Consider the following 24106-nt stretch of genomic DNA (forward strand, 5'->3'; position numbering starts at 1 on the left):
TTGTCTGCGTTGTCATGACCGCTCTTTCCGGTGGATTCCTGGGCATAACGCACCAAACTAACAGAGATATTTGGATATAAAAAATATCTTTATGGAACAAAATGAACATTTGTTGTCTAACTGGGAGTCTCGTGAGTGAAAACATCCGAAGATCATCAAAGGTAAACGATTCATTTGATTGCTTTTCTGATTTCCGTGACCAAGTTACCTGATGCTAAGTGTACTTATTGTTTTGTCGAGCGATCAATAAACTTACGCTTGTAACAAACACTTGTATTGCTTTCGCTGTAAAGCATAATTTCAAAATCTGAGATGACAGGTGGATTAACAAAGACTAAACTGTGTTTTGCAATATTGCACTTGTGATTTCATGAATATGAATATTTTCTAGTAATATTATTTGACTGTGGCGCTATGCTATTCAGCGTTGCTGATGACAATTATACCAGATCCGGGATGGGTGGTTCAGAGAGGATATTGGAGTCATTAAAACTCATTTTTCAACCACTCCACACATTTCTTGTTAACAAACTATAGTTTTGGCAAGTCGGTTAGGACATCTACTTTGTGCTTGACACAATACATTTTTCCAACAATTGTTTACAGGCATATTATTTCACTTATAATTCACTGCATCACAATTCCAGTGGGTCAACAAAGTCAAGGTATTGGAGTGGCCATCACAAAGGCCAGACCTCAATCTTATAGATAATTTGTGGGCAGAATTGAAAAGTGTGTGCGAGAAAGGAGGCCTAAAAATCTAACTTAGTTACACCAGCTCTGTCAGGAGGAATGGGCCAAAATTCCCCCAACCTATTGTGGGAAGCTTGTGGAAGGCTACCTGAAACATTGTCCCAAGTTAAACAATGTAAATGCAATGATACCATGTACTAATTGAGTGTATGTAAACTTCTGATCCACTGGGAATGTGATGAAAGACCGAAAAGCTGAAATAAATCATTCTCTCTAATATTATTCTTACATTTCACATTCTTAAAATAAAGTGGTGATCCTAACTGACTTAAGACAGGGCATTTTTACTTGGATTAAATGTCAGGAATTGTGAAAAACTGAGTTTAAATGTATTGGCTAAGGTGTGTAAACTTCTGAATTCAACTGTAAAAGTGAAAGTCACCCAGTAAAATACTAATTGAGTAAAAGTCTAAAAATATTTGGTTTAAAATACATATAAGTATCAAAAGTAAATGTAATCGTTAAAATATAATTAAGTATCAACAGTAAAAGTAAAACAAAATATTTTCGAATTCCTTATATTATTAAGCAGAAAAGACAGCACGATTTTCTTGTTTATTTATTTATTTACTGATAGCCAGGGGCACACTTCAACATTCAGACATAATTTACAAACAAAGAATTTGGGTTTAGTGAGCCTGCCAGATCAGAGGCAGTAGGGATGACCTGGGATGTTATCTTGATAAGTGTGTGAATTCGACAATGTTCCTGTCCTGCTAAGCATTCAAAATGTAACAAGTACTATGGGTGTCAGGGAAAATGTAAGGAGTAAAAAGTACATTATTTTCTTTAGGAATATAGTGGAGTAAAAGTACAAAATATAAATAGTAAAGTACAGATACCCCCAAAAAGTACTTAAGTAGTACTTTAAAGTATTTTTACTTAAGTACTTTACACCATTGCACATGCCGGCACATACACACACACACACACACATCTACTGTTTGGCTGCTGTTGTATTTTTGCTGTTGCCTTTGTCTTCTGTCTGTGTTGTCCATTTTGTCTTACATTGTTTTTTTATCCCAGCCCCCGTCCCCATAGGAAGCCTTTTGCCTTTTGCCAGGCCATCATTGTAAAGAAGAATTTGTTCTTAATTGACTTGCCTGGTTAAATAAAATAAAACAAATACATTCAAAAAGTTGCTTTGAGTTATGAGGAGAAAGAAATATGGATTATTAGTGTTGTAGAACTTTTACTGTTTGCTTACTTAGACTCGGACCAAGCTCCAATTAGCAATAGCTAAATAACCACTGGGTATGAATGAGACCAAACATTAAAATAATTTAAAAATTAATTTATTATTTCAGATTTTCTTGCCTTTGTTTTTACAAAGATGTTAAATAACTTAAATACATTCTTACCAGTCATTCGTGATCTGTTTATACCGACAAGCTATACACATGAGGTAGAGGAAAATAATTTACGTTCCCATAAGACATGAATAAGTGAACATGGACAAAGCTTTGTTGGTATAGTATTATCACAAAGGGTAATACATGTTTGTTTTGTTATTAGCAAGCACAGCACAAATCCTAACAAAAATGGACACGGTGATTGTGACCCTCTATATATCATTTGTTGTGATCCTTTGCAAGAACATCAGAGTAAACCAAAAGTTGAAAGTTGAGTTCTCACCAATATTACTTTGTGTTTGGTCAGTGTGTTTATCTGCACAGATGGCTATGTTACTGGGTACAGACAGAACCCATATACCCCTCACCAACCCCTCAAACAAATGGGTCATGCTACAAAAATACTTGTGTAGTATTGTGCAATGTCAATTACATAAAACAGCTGATCATGATCCATTTAATAGCCTTTAGAGTTGCCTTACTGTATATAAAACAGTTGAAAAAGGGAAGCGAATTGTTGATTTTCTAAATTTGTTAGGATTTGTTTTGTGCTTAGGAACGGCAAATGTTAGAGTTATCTTTAAGAACAATTATGCTGTCTTTACAGTATTCACTGTCTCTTGAAGCCTCCACCGCAAAGAAGCCAAAACCCCATACAAGCCTCAAGAAAATAAACTGAGTAAAAAATACAAGTATATAAAATCAGTTTTGACTTAATGTTATTTACATTGAACACATGCTCATAATATATTTTAAAATAATTTATCTTTCTTTTATTTTCATTTTTCCTATAAAATAGATTTTTTTTATACATGATCCTCTGACAACTACACAGTGCAGAGCTATGAGTTCAAAAATAGAATATGAAGGACTAAGACAATGACATTGAAGAACAACCATTGTGTCATGCCGTCCTTTGTCTTGAAAAACGTAGAATATAAAACATACAAAATACATGCAATGTGCATACTGTATTCCTCTCTCCATGACTCTGTTGACCATTTGTATCCATTCAATAAATGACCACTGTAGAGAACCACAGTCTTGGGCAGGGGAGTGTGGAAGCTGTGGGAAGCAGGCATTTATGCTCAGGCTTTCAGCAGAGCCATTATGGTTTCCATGTAGCGTGCAAAGTTCTATGTATATGTTTTTGACCATTCTTTATTTGGCATGTCTCCTCATTTTCAAAATGTTTGGAATTCAGCTCTAGAGGATGAACCAACCAACCTTCGTTAGGCTAGACTCCCTTCTGAGAGCATGCTGCTTTTTCTGGATAAATCATGGTGGGTCAAATCAGATAGAAATCCTGTGAGCATCACTGATTTAAAACTATGGGCGAACTGTAGTCTATCTATCATAGTCGGTGGTCAAAGCTATTTTCGAGGGTATTGGCATGCTATTTACTTATGTTGGTACTCGTTTGGCACTTGTTTTTCACTAACTGATGATCACTTACAATCAAATGTTTACAGCAGCAATGTATTCCATATTCATGGTTTAGCCTTATATATTTTACCACTTGCCTTCCCAGCATCAAATGTCTTGGTCCTAACCTCCTTATTGCTACCAACTTCCTCTTTAATTGTCTGTGAGATTGTACCATGTGCCTCATTCTTGTCTCTATACCACAGGAGAATAAACCACTGCTTTTTACAATAAACAAAAACATCTGCACTGTATATATTCATAAATACAAGGTCTTTAAATACTTTAAAGGGAAATGATCAAGGGCTTCTGGTGCTTCAGTGCGTAAATGGGGCTATCTTACAATGTTGGGTTCCTCACTCAGTAGTTCATTCTCACCCACTTAAAACAAGGCAAAGACGGTACACCTAAAGGGAATCTAAAGGTGACTTTGCATCTGACGTATTATTGTAGCTGTTTACAGGGTTGGCTCTGCCTTTTCCACCAGTCATTTTAAACTTCAAACATCCAATATTAAATGTTAGTCATACAAATCTTACTGTACAACATAATGGTAACCTGCCTTAAAGAAAATTACTGTCAAAACAACACAAAAGGAGATTGTACCTTTGCAGTCACGGAGTTCTGTTAGCTATGCCCCAAACAATGGATGGAAAATGCATAGGCTACAGCTAGAGGATACATTTGCTTTGTTGTCGCAAACACATTTTGTCACCATAATACACCTTAAGCTTCAGCAGGACTATCTGTAAAAGACCGCATTTGCCTCAGGGTGTTAATTTTGAAGCCATTTTGCAGACATGTCAAGATGGATTTTAGTTTCCATAGCATCATACTGTTCATTTTCAACCTCAACCATTTATCCTTGTCAATCAAATGGTGCACTCTAGAGAGAGGAAGGAAGGATATGAGAGTGTATGTATATAAATAGGGGTTACATTTCTCCTGTACCCATAGTTTGCTGTTTTCTTTACTTTATAGTAGTATTACTAGCAAGATTGGCTTTTCCTTTTTAAACAGAGTGCTAACTAAGTACCAAGAAGCAAGGTGACATAGTTGGGTTGCTATTACTTAGAGCATTAGTCAGCTGATTGGAAGATGCATTCTCTACTGGTCAAGTGGTCGGTCTCCTGTTTTCATGGTGACAGTAATAGACACTAGACTCAGAAAAGCAAGGCCATTCTCTCATTGAACTTTCGATTACATGCAGATTTTCAGTTCTTCTTTTTACTCTTTCTAAATAAGTATAGTGGTTTCAGTTATTCCCTGAACATTATTTGAGTTCGCCCAAAAGTAGCCTAAAATTACTGGCAAAAAAAATGAAATTTCTGTACTCAGAAATGTATTCACCAACAATTTCACTCTAGCGAAAAAGAATCAAAGACAAATGAGCGTGTTTCCTCTCCTCGGGAAGGAGTAGTCCCAAAGGGTCCATAAATGATCCACAGAGAGTCACAAAGGACACAAATGTGCTGCTTTCCAAAGGGCCTTGTCAAAAGAAATTATAAAGCAAAAGAGAGCGAGAATACACAAACAACAATACATTTGTGTAGTTAGTGGTTTGTTTAAACATATTCAGAGAAGTGGCAAGTGTATATAATATCATTATAATACAATTTAATTTATTTACATACATATGCATACACACATTGGTGTGCGAGTGTAAATATGTGTGCGTATAATAAATCTTACACCCTGTGTTCTTAACAGTTTCAGAATATGGTTGCCATGATTGCCATATGAGTTGTCATTTGACTCCCCTGCACCCTCACTCGCCGCCAACACACACATTTCTACATTGGGCAAGGCCCAAAAGCCAGTCTTTTACCATTACAGTCATTCTATTGGATCCTCATTAACAGCATGCTAGCCGGAGACAGCTGCCAAGTGCTGCGTTTTCTCACTGACACATCTGACTGGATGTTGAATAGGCGAGGTAGCCTTTATCCAAGGCTCTAACTCTGCAACCAGAAAGCATGAGACACGTGTTGACCCGGTTGTCAGACAAGGCCAATCTCTTGCTGCAACCCCAACCCCCATTGGCTGAGGCCACATGGCATTAGAACCAAACCCACACGACAGAAAATCCCTCAAAGTGCTTATAAAGGTCCTCCAACTCCATTGTCTTGCTCTCTCCTCTAAGACTGGGCTACCCTTTACAGGTGTAGACCTCCTCTCTCTGCGTGCACTGCTTGCATTCGACGTAGCAGCACCAGCGCACCTGACACTGGCATGGCCGGGTCACCACGCGGCTCTGGGTATTGTGGCCCCTGCCGCAGCAGATGGCGTCGCAGTTCTTGTCCTTGTAGCACTTCCTGGCCGAGGTGCCTGGCGAGTACTTGCTGGGCCGGCAGAAGCTGGGCGAGTCCTCGATGTGGAGCAGGTCCATGGTGCGTGGGATTGGGTCATTGCTGGGGCCTGGTAAGGGCTGCTGCTGGGGCCGGGCCTGGGAGATTTCCCCCTCCCCCGTGGCCTCGTTGGTGGAGCTGCCCACCTTCAGAGAGGCCTCGTAGCGCTGTTTCAGCTGCTTGCCGATCTCATGGAAGGGCGAGAGCTGCCTCCAGCATGTCTGGACGGTGCAGGAGCCTGAGACGCCATGGCATTTGCAGGTAGTCTCTACTCCGGCTTTGATCACCTGGTGGTGGGAGAGGAGAGGAACATACAGACAGTCAGCCACCACAGGGGATCAAAGGGACAGCCTGAGAACAACATAAAATCAACTTTGACCGACTTTATACTTTGTATAGTAAGCAATGTGTTCATTGATCTGGCCAAGGCTTTCGACTCTGTCAATCACCACATCCTCATCGGCAGACTCGACAGCCTTGGTTTCTCAAATGATTGCCTCGCCTGGTTCACCAACTACTTCTCTGATAGAGTTCAGTGTGTCAAATCGGAGGGTCTGCTGTCCGGACCTCTGGCAGTCTCTATGGGGGTGCCACAGGGTTCAATTCTTGGACCGACTCTCTTCTCTGTATACATCAATGAGGTCGCTCTTGCTGCTGGTGAGTCTCTGATCCACCTCTACGCAGACGACACCATTCTGTATACTTCTGGCCCTTCTTTGGACACTGTGTTAACAACCCTCAAGGCAAGCTTCAATGCCATACAACTCTCCTTCTGTGGCCTCCAATTGTTCTTAAATACAAGTAAAACTAAATGCATGCTCTTCAACCGATCGCTACCCGCTCCTACCCGCCTGTCCAACATCACTACTCTGGACGGCTCTGATTTAGAATACGTGGACAACTACAAATACTTAGGTGTCTGGTTAGACTGTAAACTCTCCTTCCAGACCCATATCAAATATCTCCAATCCAAAGTTAAATCTAGAATTGGCTTCCTATTTCGCAACAAAGCATCCTTCACTCATGCTGCCAAACATACCCTTGTAAAACTGACCATCCTACCAATCCTCGACTTTGGCGATGTCATTTACAAAATAGCCTCCAATACCCTACTCAACAAATTGGATGCAGTCTATCACAGTGCAATCCGTTTTGTCACCAAATCACCATATACTTCCCACCATTGCGACCTGTACGCTCTCGTTGGCTGGCCCTCGCTTCATACTCGTCACCAAACCCACTGGCTCCATGTCATCTACAAGACCCTGCTAGGTAAAGTCCCCCCTTATCTCAGCTCGCTGGTCACCATAGCATCTCCCACCTGTAGCACACGCTCCAGCAGGTATATCTCTCTAGTCACCCCCAAAACCAATTATTTCTTTGGCCGCCTCTCCTTCCAGTTCTCTGCTGCCAATGACTGGAACGAACTACAAAAAGCACTGAAACTGGAAACACTTATCTCCCTCACTAGCTTTAAGCACCAACTGTCAGAGCAGCTCACAGATTACTGCACCTGTACATAGCCCACCTATATTTTAGCCCAAACAACTACCTCTTTCCCTACTGTATTTAATTTATTTATTTTGCTCCTTTGCACCCCATTATTTTTATTTCTACTTTGCACATTCTTCCATTGCAAATCTACCATTCCAGTGTTTTACTTGCTATATTGTATTTACTTTGCCACCATGGCCTTTTTTTGCCTTTACCTCCCTTATCTCACCTCATTTGCTCACATCATATATAGACTTGTTGATACTGTATTATTGACTGTATGTTTGTTTTACTCCATGTGTAACTCTGTGTCGTTGTATGTGTCAAACTGCTTTGCTTTATCTTGGCCAGGTCGCAATTGTAAATGAGAACTTGTTCTCAACTTGCCTACCTGGTTAAATAAAGGTGAAATAAATAAATAAATAAAAAATGTTTCAAAGAAGAAGAAAACTACCGAGACACTCTCCTGTAATTTCTACAGCACAATGGGTCTATGTAATACGTCCTAATATCATAATTAATAACCTCCAATATGAAGACTTTACTCATATCATACACGGGACATCAATGTATTAAAATGTGATGAGCACCGAGGCCATAATGATATTTTCTGCTGATACTCCCACCACAGAGTTAGACTATCTAGAGGCTCTACTTATTGGTGATAAACTGTCATTAACATAATAACAATTTACATGACAACATTGTCACACTGACGTCACTTCCCGACCAAATACCAAAACATGTGGTACACTATAAGCAATCATTTAAAAGAGAATCTTTGTGGGTGGGAGTGACGGTACATACTGTTATGATAATATTGGGTAATCGAGTTTGCTTAAAGTCCTCATGGTTATTACTAGTAGTAAGTCGAGGACATAGCTGAGGCACTTTTTCTGAAGAAAAGATCCCTGGAATTCCACAGCCATGGGAAAGAAGGAGACAGGATACCCAGAACCTGGCCCCTGTTCTTGGGAGACAGGTCCATCTCTTCCACCAGGCCAACTCCATAATACTGCAGTTAGGCCAGCACGTGGAAAGCTAAACAAATCTATTTGACGTCAAATATGTTGAGGCCCGAAGATTTCTCAAAATGCATATAATGGGATCTATTCAAGAGACGGCATGGAATATGGACTCAGTTCAACTTGAGAGACCACTTCTGACCGTTAATGTTCGACAAAGTAACATTTTCAGGAGCGAAAGGGTTGTTACAGCACAACAGTAAATAGTACACGTTGCGACATAGCTTGAACTCTCTGTGGCAGGCAATGGTTCATTTGTGTACAGCTCAGTCAGCATCAACTGACCACAACATAAAAAAGTTGTGTGAAAATCCATAATGCATATTCTCCAAAGGAGGCTTGGACTGGACAGACAGTTTCTCTCCGGTTCTGTTCTCACACACTGGGAAACAGCTTGGGGGATAAGAAAGACGTGGTGCATATTTGCCACACTTGCAGTTCAGTTCAGGAACATTTGAGATGTCAGCTTTAAACTGTTCTAGGGATGCATAGCCTAGCACATTCCAAGGTTTGTGCTTCATATGGGACGTGGTACACCTCACTACATGTGCAAATAAGAAAAAATCTGAACGAAAACAGCGTTGTAAATCTTTTATCACAAATCAAATATCCTGAGAGAATGGATTTGGAGAGCCAAGTTGAAGAGGAAGAGCACACCATGGGTCTTTGGGGAGAGCTTTCTGTCTGCTAACAATTGGGGAAGTGTGCTTCTGCTATAATTTAAATTCATACTAAAATGAAAATGGCCACAATATGAGAAAATCTGAGTAAAGCTAGCGGATGCCAGGACCTTGACTTTGCTTTGGCTTGACAATTTAAGACCATCCTCTCTTCTTTTTGATTTTACTATTAAAATCACATCCAAGCTGAAAAACCAAACCCTCGTTCCCTCACCACAAACAATTGTCTACTCCCGCCAAAGCACAAACGAAGGCTATTATCTCTCTAATTTGAGAAGGAGAACCAAAGGTTGATAAATGAGAGTTATCTTATTTGACTGAATTTAGCAGTCAATTTAAGTGATTTAGGCTGCCCTTTTATCTTCCTATTAAGTAGGTGCTTTAGAATCTATAGTATGTGTTTAATAACCACAGCATGTGGGTAAATGTTTCTCTGTTGACCACTGGAATGTAGTCATAAAAACTCTGTCATTGTTATTCCTCTCGTGGTCACATTAAATTCCTATCTGGTAATTTTCACTGGTTCTGGTAATTTTGCTGTGTCTTTTTGACTGATGTCAACTTAGAAAACAATAATTTAACAACCCAACATTATATATGTAGAGATGTGTATGTAGGAGAATATATTCACCCTAGAATACTCCCATAGAACTCAACTATCTCAAGAGAGGGCAATGCATTCCGTTGCTCTACAAGGCCTAGATATATCCAACTCCACTATCAATCAATCAATAACTAAATCACTCAATCAACCAGTCAATCAGTCAATCAACCATCAACTATTCATTTAGTCCTTTTTACAGCAACAGTGGTGACGAGTTGTGAGTTGTGGTCCCATCACACGAATCAACAATATCAAATGCACTGCATCATCCAACACGGCTCCACTCCACACTCACCTTCATGCCCACATTAGTGTTGTGCATGTCCACGCGGGCACGCAGGTCCTTGTTGGAGCGTTTGCCCAGGAAGTCCTTGACAAACTTGTTGCTGTACTTCAGGTTGTCTCCACAGCCGCCCCACTGCCAGGCCTTGCGGTTCTCCAGGTCTGGTGCTTCATCGCAGGTGCAACGCTCCATCCGCCCGGCGCTACACGCCTTGGCCATGGCGTGAGTCAGGCCTGCTGAGGAGACGGCATACAGGAAGGCTGTCTCCTTAAAACCTGGAGAGAGATATGGAGCAAGGGGAAGAATCAGATATCAGTTATAAGCTACCAGCGTCCTACTGGACGCTCAAAATAAGCCATTGAATGTTGACATCACATTAAAAATAACCTCCAACACTCTACTGACTATCTACTATGGCCATTCAATGTTATACCATTCAATGACAGCATAAATTGCAAAAATGTCTTTCCCCTCCACCCATGAACATGAGTTATCTGCATGCTGAAAAAGTTTAACTCAGAACATATTACATGTATACTGATATATGAAGGCGAGAAGCTTTTCTTTCCCTACCTCTCTTTAAAATGTTGGCTCTGTAGCGGCCCTCTAAAGAGCAGTTCCACCTCTCGAAGCGAAACTGGTACTGGCACTCCAGGGCGCTCATGCTGATGGCCTCCATGAGGGTCTCGGCCACACCCGGGTCTCGTCGACACATCCGCCTCTGCTTTTTCTCCAGTTTGAGCCGGTCGCACAGCTTGTAGTGGGCCCTGCCCACGTTCTCCTCGGGTTGGGAGCTCAGCGGTAGGATGGACAGGGGTTCATTACCTGTCAGTCTGGGGAGACAGAGAGAGATACTGTCAGATGCTCCTGCTGTGCTCCTGCTGGCAACGCTTTGACCCAAGGGCCTTCCTCAAGTTTATTCCAGGCATTACCTGTCAATCTGGGGGAAGAGAGGGAAATGTTGTACCGTAACACACCATTAGGAGGGATCGGAAAATGAAAAATCAACTACGGAACACTCAGTCAGTACTGTGGACTGGAAATGTCAAGAAAATAGTATGCTAAGTCCCAGATATAGAAGGCTGACCTTTATGGTCTAAGTCAGAGCTGGTTAATGTTCGAGGGATTTCGGCTGCCATTTTTTGAAGGTTGCATTTGAGTACAATGGTTAATGTTCCGGGGAATGCAATGTTTTCTGGAGATTGAGATCAACATGCACCATGTCTGTGTATATAGCACATTCTCAGCAGCTAAAGAACGTTCTGTGCTGATTTCTCTATTTCACGGTAGCTACCAATAAGGTCGCTAGTCATAACATCGCTGGCTAGCTAGCGAGATTGATACAGAGTGGTTAAAGGACATGATATGACAGATTTAAAACAATGGTCCCACACAGTCAATTTGACCGTCACACCACAGGCATGCTAAACAGTAGCCAACCAATGGAGACCTATCATATCCCAGAGACTAATGACTGTCACTCACGGCAACCAGCGGTGTATAGATTTAAACATGATCACACAGCAGGCTTTACAGCCTCATTATAGAATCCTCATACAAACTTCCAGTGTTCATGACCCTAAAGCTGCAATTCATTTGAAATATAATGAGGCTAAGCTTAGTTTCTAAACACGGTACAGGAGAACATGTGGTAGAGTTGCACTCCTTTCGTCAGTTTATTTAAAGGAAGCGTATATAAAACACACAAGCTAGCCCGGGGTCTGCCGCATAGCTGGCAAAATCCTCCCTGACTGACCAGCGTTCTGAGGTTGTGACGGATAGACAAAGCAGAGCATTACTTTCACACAGAGACGCAGGGGACATGACTGTCAGTCTGTGACCATGTTGGTCACACCATCTGACAGAATTGGCAGGGTAGATGTTCATTATGTGCAATTTCAGGGCCACTTTTACACCGTTAAAGTGAAAGAGAAACAGAAATGGATTTACAGAAGAATTCACAAACAGACTCCTACAACGGACCCAGGCACATAATATGCCATAACTGAAAGAGTTTAATGCCTTTACAATGTCAATGTTTCCCTGCTAATATTGACACCTGCTATATTTGACAACAATCTGGGGTTGTCCTGACAACAGCCATCAACAAGGGATAAACATATTAGATTTACTCTGGAGGTGACAAGGAGAGGTTGTTTTTCTTCTTGTCTCCTCAATATAACTTCAGTGCTCTGCTCAGTGCCATACGGTGACCTGTCTCTGGACTCTGCCATCAAAATGTTGGCATTTAGCAATGGGCCTTGAGTGAACTTCCCTTCCATCAATCTCAATAAAACAGCAGAGGTTTATTTTATCTAATGGGTTTAGCATGTCACCAGACAGAAAGCTGAGGACAGGATCCTATTTTAGTTACCTTGTCATGTTCAAGTGAATTTGGTGTGTCAAATTTGGATGACACAGTTCTGATCTCATTCACAAAACAATGAACTGATTGCACCATGCACAATGAGAGTTCCATGCAGACATCACCAGTCACATGGGCAGAACAGGAGGCAATAGCTAGTCTAATGAGTAACTATGACAAGTGAACCGTACAGTAACTCTTCAGTGAGGAAAGATTCCGTCCTGGTCTATAAGAGTAGGACACAAGCTAATGAGAGAGAGAGTGAGCAAGACACAGCCAGCCAGCCAGTCAGCCACTATTAGCATTTAGCTAGCGTGTTCCTGATGCCAATGAACCAGAAACCTATTCAATTCAATTTCCAGCCCATGAGTCATTTGGGTACAACTATTAACCAAAGTCACGGCCATAGAGATTCCTTCCAGATGTCCCAGGCATAGACCATGTTGCAGCGAATGTGAACACTGATTGATTCACAGTCTGTATCTCTTAGAGTTACTGGGTACTTCTGTCATCTGTGTACATCTCTGTGTGCTCCGTCAGTCAATTGTGCTACATGTACACTTTATGACCTCATTTGACTTCTGTCATTCAGAGCCAAACGGCCTCAATGAAGAAGTCACAGAGGTCATGTAACACACAGAGAGAGAAATCTTTCAAAACTGATAATAACTGATTGTGACGTGTTTCCCCTGGAGTCTAAAACCATGACAAATATGGTCACATAGTCATACTGCATACCAATATCCTATTATGTCAAGCCTGTGTTAGCTTACGTTATTAGCATGTTATTACACATTTTCTGTGGAATACTATACAGTGCTTTCATAACCTACTATGTACATGGCATGCCCCATGTGAAGAACATGATCTCAACAATCCAGTGGGTTAAAGGGCAGGTTTTGCGATTTGTGTATTCAGATCAGGTCAAATGGCTCCTATCTCTTTTTTTTTCAAAACATGTTTGCCTTTCCTAACTTGTCTGACAACTATGAATTTGTCTGATGGAAACCTTACAAGCTGTGTCTTGACAGAAATTGTTCTCCTTTAGGGAGTAAAAGAGCTTAAGTGCATAGTCGGATAGTCTGGGCTGACTGTGCCTCATTATGTACCGTACGTATAGAGATACAAATGCTATCTTTATTCATCTTAATTGTTATTCATGTTGATACTATGTGTATCCACTAATGTACGTCTACAACACAGTGAGGAGGAGAAAAGAAATGACTTATGTGTACATTGACAACATTTCCACAACACTTCTACAGTGGGCTGAGGCTCAATATTTGAATGATGGCAACACCATTTAGAGTACCTGCTTAATTCATTTCTACATGCCATCAGGAGAGCCAAGAGAATGGAAACTCCAGCCATCACTCAACAAGCCCTATGATACACAGTTGAAGTCGGAAGTTTACATACACTCATTAAAACTTGTTTTTCAACCACTCCACAAATTTCTTGTTAACAAACTATAGTTTTGGCAAATCGGTTAGGACATCTACTGTAACAGCTTGGAAAATTCCAGAAAAGGATGTCATGGCTTTAGAAGCCTCTGATAGGCTAATTGACATTATTTGAGTCAATTTGAGGTGTACCTGTGGATGTATTTCAAGGCCTACCTTCAAAATTAGTGTCTCTTTGCTTGACATCATGGGAAAATAAAAAAATAAAAAATTGTAGCCCTCCACAAGTCTGGTTCATCTTTGGGAGCAATTTCCAAACACCTTCAGGTACCGCGTTCATCTGTACAAACAATCGTACGCAAGTATAAACACCATGGGACCACGCAGCCGTCATACCGCTCAAGAAGGAGACGCGTTCTGTCTCCTAGAGATGAACATATTTTGGTGCGAAAAGTGCAAATCAATTCCAGAGCAACAGCAAAGGACTTTGTGAAGATGCTGGAGGAAACAGGTACAAAAGTATCTATATCCACAGTAAAATGAGTCCTATATCGACCTAACCTGAAAGCCGTTCAGCAAGGAAGAAGCCACTGCTCCAAAACCGCCATAAAAAAGCCAGACTACGGTTTGCAACTGCACATGGGGACAAAGATCGTACTTTTTGGAGAAATGTCCTCTGGTCTGGTGAAACAAAAGTAGAACTTCTTGGCCATAATGACCATCGTTATGTTTGGAGGAAAAAGGGGATGGCTTGCAAGCCAAAGAACACCATCCCAACCACGAAGCACAGGGGTGGCAGCATCATGTTGTGGGGGTGCTTTGCTGCAGGAGGGACTGGTGCACTTCACAAAATAGATGGCATTATGAGGAAGGACAATTATGTTGACGCAACATCTCCAGAAATCAGTTAAAGTTAAAGCTTGGTCGCAAATGGGTCTTCCAAATGGACAATGACCCCAAGCATACTTCCAAAGTTGTGGCAAAATGCCTTAAGGACAACAAAGTCAAGGTATTGGAATGGCCATCACAAAGGCCTGACCTTAATCCTATAGAAATATGTGGGCAGAACTGAAAAAGTGTGTGTGAGAAAGGAGGCCTACAAACCTGACTCAGTTACACCAGCTCTGTCAGGAGGAATGGGCCAAAATTCACCCAACTTATCGTGGAAAGCTTGTGGAAGGCTACCCAAAACATTTGACCCAAGTTAAACAATTTAAATGTGTGCTACCAAATATTAATTGTGTGTATGTAAACTTCTCATCCACTGGGAATGTGATGAAGAAATATAAGCTGAAATAAATCATTATTGTGACATTATTGTCACATTTCACATTCTTAAAATAAAGTGGTGATCCTAACTGACCTAAGACAGGGAATTTTTACTAGGATTAAATGTCAGGAATTATGAAAAACTGAGTTTAAATGTATTTAGCTAAGGTGTATGTAAACTTCCGACTTCAACGGTATGCCTGAAACGTAATAATATACCAACTTTACTGAACTTCGATATCGCTGAAGGAATGAAATAAGCGATGTTGCCCAGGAGATACAAAGTGGAACCGATTATTCATGAACTTGACAGTCTCAGTAAATGAAGTACCTGTTTTTAGAGAAAAAAAAAGAACAATTCCTAGAGATTTGACAGATGTAAGCATCACGCTCCTAAAGTCTGTAAGAACAAAAGAAACGTATAGCCTTTGTAATGTACCGTACACAGCAATTCAATTATGTTAGGCACAATGGTTGCTCATGGCATAACTCCAGACCGTTTGCTACCGGTTGTGCTAAACTATACATGGGTGTGCCATTAGTACTAATAACAGCAGTGGTGAAACTCCACAGTCTTAATTTTCTCAATCCTATCACCATGACATGTTACATTCCTTAGTAGACACGACACACATCAGGAGCCTCAACCACTACTGTAACTATCACAGTCTCCTCAGTGTTAACTCTCCATAGAGCACAGATGCCTGGCTGGCTGCCTGCGTGGCCCTGCGGCTATCCAAGACAAGAGTCAAATAAAATGTAATTCCTCAAAAGTGTCTGTGTGCTGTGACATCTGTCTATCCGTCCGTCAGTCTGTCCGTCTGTCTGCTTGCCTGTGTGTCTATCTGAGACACAAAGAAATTCTGAAGCTGGAGGGAGGCAAGAGACAACACTGATTCTTTGGGCTACTGATTCTTTGGGCTTTGCCTGCCTAGCTGTGACTGACTTCCACATGAAGGCATGTTTTTATCCAGTTACCAAGAAGGCTGGGGGGCAAAGTGCGGATAGGAGGAGAGATTTGAGAAAATGGAGAAACACGTCAGGTCTTGCGAGAAGAAGCTACTGTGGCTCCTCTTGTCCATGTTTCCGCTTTGTGTCAGACCAGTGTACATTCAAATGCTAACACAGATGTGCTTTAATTCCAGTTCCATTTCTGATATCTACAGGAGGATTTGAGAGGAGGCTATCGGGTTAGGTTTTAAAACACTGATTACTTCTTAGAGCTATCCTCAACATGCACTATGGTGGTCATGTTACTTTGAATTGTGCTGCTGCGTGTTGCCTAACAAGCACATTCGAAGAGGTGTTAGACAAAGAAGGAGAACCAAAAACCGTACAGGCAAACTAGCTAAAGATCAGTTTAAAGATCACTTTACCTCCATAACGTGACCTATAGGAAACCCAATGCAACACACTCACTCAGACGATGCTGAGTTTTGCAGAGCCCAGTGTCACACACTGCAGCGTGAACTCATTTAACTCACTTAGAACAAAGGATGGAGTCGAAAAGGAGAGTATTGTGCACATACAGTAGCACTCCAGAAACTGATCTTGCAAGATCTTTGGTCTGAAAGTCATTTTTCTGTTTCTAGGAACACAGGGGTTCACAGGTTCTGAGTAGGAATAATGGAAAGCACTGCCCAACAACAATATCTCAATATCTATGATCCTTAAACATAACAAACAAACAAAACCACAGGGTGTACATGGTAAGAGGGTGAGGTATATGTTAACAAGGAGGTATAGTTTGCAGTGTCGTGAGCTAGTGCTGCTAAGTCTAGGTCTTACACATTAGAATGTAAGAGCATGTAGGCCTGTGTTTTTCTATCATGAACTGTTTTCAGAGGCTGTTTCTGTTTGAGGTGTTGGCCCAGCAACACACATGGAACATAACACCAACAGAAAAATAATAAAGTTCACTATTATCCTACGTGAGGTAGGATTCTTACTGCTGTTTGCTCAGCTTTGCTTTTCCCTGACACTCACTCATACACTCCTCACTCACACACAGACATCGTCGACCGAGGCTTCAAACAAGGCTAATCTCACTAGTTACCTTGCCTTCTTCCTCCCTGCCTGTGCCTTTAACGGTGGAGTTTGTTTAGGCCTTTCTCTCCACCTGTCAACACTCCCCATTGCCCGTGACATTTACTTTATATACATTCTCCAATGCACAGGATGGCTGAGTGAAAACGACTCATTACGCTGTGTGTGTGTGTGTGTGTGTGTGTGTGTGTGTGTGTGTGTGTGTGTGTGTGTGTGTGTGTGTGTGTGTGTGTGTGTGTGTGTGTGTGTGTGTGTGTGTGTGTGTGTGTGTGTGTGTGTGTGTGTGTGTGTGTGTGTGTGTGTGTGTGTGTGTGTGTGTGTGTGTGTGTGTAGCCACACAGCCCTGGATCCCTGGAGGAAATCATTTATTCAGACGTCATCACCCTCCTGGCTTCGTGTCAGAGCACCTACCAGGACCCTGTCCTGGACTGCTGCTGCACTGGTTGATAATATGTCTGTTAATGTCACTCTTCATCTGGGGTTTATGAAGCGTTTATGAAAGGTTATTAAGGGTTACATGTGATGGGGTAGTACAAGAACATTTAACATAATCAAATATTGGCAGCTTGATAATAACCTTGATATCACATAACCTTTGGTATAATATTGATCATGCTAATGAGTATGTGATGAGTATGCAATGACTCGTTCATTACAAACATATGCAAACATACCGAGATGCTGGCGGGTCATTCACACTTCATAACATCAGTATGTCAGAAAGGCAGTTCAGTACAAAATCTGCAGTCACAGGGGACTAATTGAAACACATGTTGTGACACAGAGAGCTGCAGTGCAACTAACTGATTGCTCTATAACAAATTTGCTCTTGCTGTTGTGAACTACGTCATGAGTAAGTGATGAACATAAGACAAAAACCATAACTGTTGATTTTTAGACCTCCAGATTGTTCATTAACAGTGTCAGGCTACGTTGGCTTTGGTTGACATCTGGTGATGCTGAGTGAGAAAAACATTAACTGACCCCCCTACTCCAATCAGATCCATGCTTTTCCAGATTGCAAACCATTGGTGGTTTTGAGAGTTCCAATGGGCATTTGGTACATTACATATTACACTTGGCTGTAATATGAAAATACAGTATTACAATCCCCATTGTCTTTCACCAATGGCTATTCTGGTTGCACACACTGGCAGACTTAGCATTATTTACTTAACCAGGCAAGTCAGTTAAGAACAAATTCTTATTTTCAATGACAGCCTAGGAACAGTGGGACGACAGATTTGTACCTTGTCAGCTCGTGGGTTTGAACTTGCAACCTTCTGGTTACTAGTCCAATGCTATAACCACAAGGCTACCCTGCCGCCCCAGAAGAGGCCTCAAGGGCCTTGTTAGCTGGGCATAATAAAACAATATATATTTGAATTTGTATTAATCATTTCTCTGCTTGCTCCATACTCGGATCGAGGAATAATAAATAAAAAAATAAAAAATCCCCATCAAAATCCGAATGTTTTGTACCAAAGCGGACATTTCAGACAAGAGAATAAACAAGTGTGGGAGTTAGTTTTATGAGGAGCACAATAGTACAAATAACTGGGGCATATACTGTATGTTAAAGAAAGCATACCCAGCCAACTTGACACAACTGTGGAAGCATTGGAGTCAACATGGGCCAGCATTCCTGTGGAACGCTTTCAACACCTTGTAGAGTCCACGCCCCCAACAAATTGAGGCTGTTATGCGGGGGGGCAACTTAATATTAGGAAGGCGTTATTAATGTATGGTATCGTCAGTGTGTATCAAACAGAGGCTACTGAAGGTTAGACAAATGTGCAGCTAGTGTGTACCCTTTCACCATCTCCATCCCACTTGACCAACAGGTGTGGGTGTGCATGTGTGTATGCATATACTTGCATGTCTGCATGTCTGCATTTGTGTGTGTTTGTGTGCGTCACGCACCTGCGCATGCATGTGTGCAGCATTTGTTTGCCTGTGTGTGTGTGTTTCTACGTAAAGTCAACACCTTTAATAGTCAAGAGTCAACCCTGGCTGAACCCTCCTGAACAGAAAAGCAAGAAACTACAGTTTCTCATTCAGTCTCAACTTGCTGGTTTTGTGGTCTGGTGTCTCTAAGGTCAACTCCCTCTCCCCTCTCTCCCTCCCTGTCTCTCCTCTCTCCCTCCCTGTCTCCCCTCTCTCCCTCCCTGTCTTCCTGCTCTCCCTCCCAGTCTTCCCTCTCTCCCTGTCTCCCCTCTCTTCAATCTCTCTCCCTGTCTCCCCCTCTGTCCTTCCCTGTCTCCCCTCTCCCTCACTACCCCCCTACCGCCACTACCCTCCTTTCTCCCTCTCCTCTTCCCCCCTTTCCCGCTGCCTCTCTCTCTCTGCTTTCCCTCTCCTATCCTTCCATCCCCCTCTCACGGGTCTGCTCTCCCCGTTCCTCTCGCCCTCCTCACCCCTACCTACCCCCAAAGGCCAATTTACTCTAAACGAATGCCAATCCCTACAGCTGCTGGCTCAAAACAAAGCCTGTTCCAAGAGAAAACAAACCACCCAGCTGTCTTACGAAAGGTAACCCAAAACAATGGCATCCAACCAGACACAGACAGACAGACAGACAGACAGACAGACAGACAGACAGACAGACAGACAGACAGACAGACAGACAGACAGACAGACAGACAGACAGACAGACAGACAGACAGACAGACAGACAGACATGTGAAAAGTGAGCAAGGCAAGCAGACAGAACCAGGTTCCATATTAAAAAAGCAGCCCCGGGTCCATATAATCCTATATCAGCACTAAGACCTCCAAGACTCTTTGTAGATACAAGTCCTGGGGTAGTTCACCTTATCCCCTGTCTGTTAGGGACAAACTACCATGCTCAACTCAGAAAAGTATAAATGTGATCTAACCTTATGGTGGTAGCCAGGCTATTGTAAAGATAACAGGGGGAATTTTGAAAGAAAATTTGGGCTAGGTGTGACCTCTGGAGGGCACAAGCCATCGTCCCAACTGGTGTCTCATGGGCCAGGCCCTGCCAGAGGTAGTAGGGATATCAGTGTGGTATTCTCCCTCTGGCCTGGTCTGAATGCAAGGCTTCTGCCTAGGCTATGTACTACTACTGACTGAACAGAAGCTCGAGTGAAAGAGAGAAGAAACAACATTCCGACTGTGGTATCCAAGTTATTGAAAATGTTTAGGTCCACATTTGATCTGTACTGGTGTAGATGACCTACGCATGGTTCATAACAACTTTACCAAGTCCACCAATGAACATTACTTTGTAATTGTTGTCATCGTACTTTGCATCATAATGCCCAAGTTGAGCCACAGTTCTGATATGTCCCATTTGGGAAGGTGACGAGAGGGACAGAGATGACATCATGCTTGGTCACATCCTGTATAGGTCAGCTGTTGAAGATAGGGCACTTCCCTCCATCCCTCCCTCACCCCCTCTAAGACTTAGTGAACAAGACTTTGTAGTGTTAACAGACTAGGCATCATATCGTCCCCATTCAGGGAAGGTTAATTTTTCAAACGATAATGACTTACTAAAATGTGAAGTTATATGGGTCTGTTTTGGCACAGAAAGGTTGTGTTATGTGTCATGTAACTGTACCGTATCAATCTCAGGCCTTAAGAAGCAATAGCCATATGACTCAGTCCTCTCTCAACCAATGGCCGATCTTAGTTTTACCTCCTCAATAACCTTTTACTCTTTCCCCCATATCTGGCATAAATTCCAAGTGAAATGGAAACAGTGTCATTAAGTCTGTCAAAAGGAGGACATGCATCTTCATTCTCAACAGGGCATAGCTCTGCTCTGTCCTTCCAGCCCTACTGTACAGCAGTCAGGACACACCCTCTACCAGAGTCATTATCAACTAAACTATAGTCTTTAATCTAGAAAATGAAATACATCAGCAGATTCTTATTTCCCAATCTTTTATTCCAAATGCTACCCTGATCTGAACTATTGGCTCTGTAGCCGTGGAGCGGTCTGTACTGTATGCATACAGTACGGAGTTGGTTGGGGAATGAGACCATGGAGTTTGGTAAGAGGTTTAACTGCAGTGTGAGAACTCAAGGCTCCTAGGGTCAGCGGCTCAGTTGTAGTCACTGTGTGACTGGCACAGATTGGGCGCGCCACAACAGTGTCCACATGACTCCCCTGTTCTAGCAAACGCCATGGCACAGAGCAGCGCAGAGCACCCCTGTACCAGCACACTGACTGACCGGAACACCTAACACGTTCAGCCACGGCACACATTCATACACACCCACCACATTCACACACCATTCACACACCATTCACACACACACACGCTCACACGAGAATCAGACCACCACTATTTGGTAAGAAAGAAAGTGAACCTGTGTATTTTAAAAGTGTACTTTTTGATAATACTCTGTACAATGGTTAATTGGTTATGCAGATTTTAGATTTGTAACACACACATTTACTCTTTTACTCTTACTGTACAGTGGGCATTTCACTTCCAAGGGGTATCCAAACATGTAAAGTCAAACCACTATCAGAAAAACAGTAGCTGTTTTCAACCATGCATTAGCAGCTGAAAGACTGGCTAAGTTTAGTCATTATTAATGGTTATTTACAGTTTCTACTGAGAGATTGCAAGGTTTCCTTTCTTCTCTCTCGATCAGGGAATTCAAATAGAATTACTGGAAAGCCAGCAGAAGCTAAATTCAATACTCAAGCTATAAAGCCAGTAAGGGTGGTAGTGGTACAGTATATTGTTTGCACTGCAGTCCTAAGTAGAAACATGAATGAATGAAGGTGATAAACTACCGTCCTGTAGCTACACACTGGTTATAACATCAAGGTACTAACTCTTAGTTACAACTGAAGAGATGTAATTTTGGCTCACTTTACATTAAGTACATCCACCTGGATTCAATCTAGTCATAATGAGAGTCATATGGTGTTCCATATGGGTAAGAATCAACATACACTGAGAATGTATCACCCAATAAAATATGAATTTACTTCATGATTCTGACTTTGGTTTTTGCTAAACATTCCGAGACCTTAACTCTAGATTCTACATGTAGATTCATTTCTCAAGGACTTATATTTGAATTCCAGCTATGGATCAGAGACAACATGGGGTAACGTGCTGCTTTGTGCTACCTGCCTGTATGGCAAGACTGCATGTAACTGCATACGACCTCCTTGAACCCATTACGACCTGAAAATGAGGTAAGAAGAGTAGAACAGATGACTTTTCGAAGCCAGAATCCAAAGCAAGCATTTGTCAATCTGGCTCATCCTGGCTGGAGACAAGGGCCACACACACACACACACACACACACACACACACGCACACACACACACACACACACACACACAGGCGTTCTACCACAGACTTGGGAAAAAGAGGAAATTGGCCTGTGGTTGAGGACGGAAAACATATGACATGGCAATCCTGCTAATTAACGTCAGATCATCAATCCCAGACCACTAAAAGCATCATGATTCTATATTGGTTTTCCTGTTTTGCAAATTTCCCATGTCGAGGCTATGTCCCGAGCCCCATCTGTAAAGAACATCATGTGTCTAACTCTATACCTTCTGTTACCAATGAGAATTATTTTCCGTTCCATATCTGCGAACTACCAGCCATGAAGTACACAGCTGACTGGTAAAGGCTGGATAGGAGCAGGAGCCACTCCCTCCTTTTAAAAGACAATATTTCTTAACTGTGGTCGGTCTCGGCATGCTGACGATACCAGAACCTTAAGCCCTTCGGATGTGAGTGGGCCAACACATATTTTAAAGACCTTCCCAAATGCAATAATGCCATGTAATCTTCAACATATACAGTAAAACCATATCATTATACTGTACAGAGTGTATCCAGATTATCCACTACCCAGGCCACTGCAGACATCATCAACTAAAACCTTCACAACAAAGGTGTGTGTGAGTACGCAAACCTCCAAATGATTCACCTCAAAAATATAACTAATCTCACTCCAACAGGCAACATTTGGTAGAGGGACCATTTCCATGACAGACTGCCTTAACCTGCTATTCAAGGAGAAACTAGGTGGAATGAATTCTTCTTTCTACAGAACAATACAGCAAGGCCCTGCTGTGAGTGACATTGGACATGCAAGTGGATCCAAGTCAGCATTTTGTACTTTACATTTATTTTGACCACAACAATTTTTTTTCCTGAATTTGTACTTAAGCAGTGTCCGGTGCTTTTAGATTTGGCTGTTTTCACATCTCATTTCCAACTCTCCTAAGGTTACACAAAGGGGTCAAAAGGTGCTGAATGAGACCTATCCTGGGCTCCAGAAAGAGGCTGCTCCCCCCTGTGGTGGCTATGGGCATTGCAGCCCTTTAACCAGATGCTTCGTAGGAGGACATAGACCTAACTCTACACAGTGCAAACTCTTACTCATAAGACAAGCTTGAAACAATACTGTGCCAAACATACCAGGATGGACAAAAACACAAAGATAACAAAGCTCTCTCTCTCTCGTTCTGTATTCACAAAGGGCATATGGGTGTTTAATCTAAGCCTCCAGCAGGTTTGTGTGGTGTGATCTCACCACTAGCCAGACTCCATGTGATCACAGCTAACCCCAAGCAGCCAGCGCTAAAAGAGAATCCTATCTTCTTGGCTCACAGTAAAGTGATACCCTTTGAGGTGTGGCTGCAGCCACAGGATATCCTCTGAAGTTGGGAAATCCCTCTATCCCAGGCAGGGAACGCTTCCCACTCTGCCTGCGCCCTGCCTGTGAGCTAGCCTAGTGTCAGGGCTAATCAGTGCTTAAGGCTTCTGTAATGAGAAGCCCGCCACCACTGTCTGCCAGCCTAGCCCCACGCCAACGCCAGCCCTGAGCCCACAGTCACCCTTATTGACTGGTAATCACCCTGCATCTTTACACAAACCACTGGTATACCAGCAGCACGCACATGAGGGGAGCAGGGGGAAGTGTTTACATGGAGACTGGCTGTTGAGCAGCCTATAACCTCTTGTTTCGTCTCCATACAACACTGGAAGCACACCAAATGGAGTTTGAACCTGGTCTTCCGCCCACCACAACAGTGTTAGGACG

General features: G+C 42.2%; 1 protein-coding gene across 1 annotated transcript in view; it reads right to left on the reverse strand.

Annotated features, from left to right (window-relative positions):
* Positions 1-1335: 1335 nt before the first annotated feature.
* wnt9a (wingless-type MMTV integration site family, member 9A) overlaps positions 1336-24106 on the reverse strand; it is a 28108-nt gene continuing 5337 nt past the window's right edge. Inside the window, exons 2-4 of the mRNA XM_064934401.1 lie at positions 10538-10797; positions 9977-10239; positions 1336-6165 (exon numbers count right to left, since the gene is read on the reverse strand). Coding sequence (XP_064790473.1) covers positions 5680-6165; positions 9977-10239; positions 10538-10797 — 1009 coding nt within the window. The 3' untranslated portion in view covers positions 1336-5679. The remainder of the gene's footprint in view (positions 6166-9976; positions 10240-10537; positions 10798-24106) is intronic.

The sequence above is a fragment of the Oncorhynchus masou genome, chromosome 3 (genome assembly GCF_036934945.1).
Source record: "Oncorhynchus masou masou isolate Uvic2021 chromosome 3, UVic_Omas_1.1, whole genome shotgun sequence".
NCBI lineage: Eukaryota > Metazoa > Chordata > Actinopteri > Salmoniformes > Salmonidae > Oncorhynchus > Oncorhynchus masou.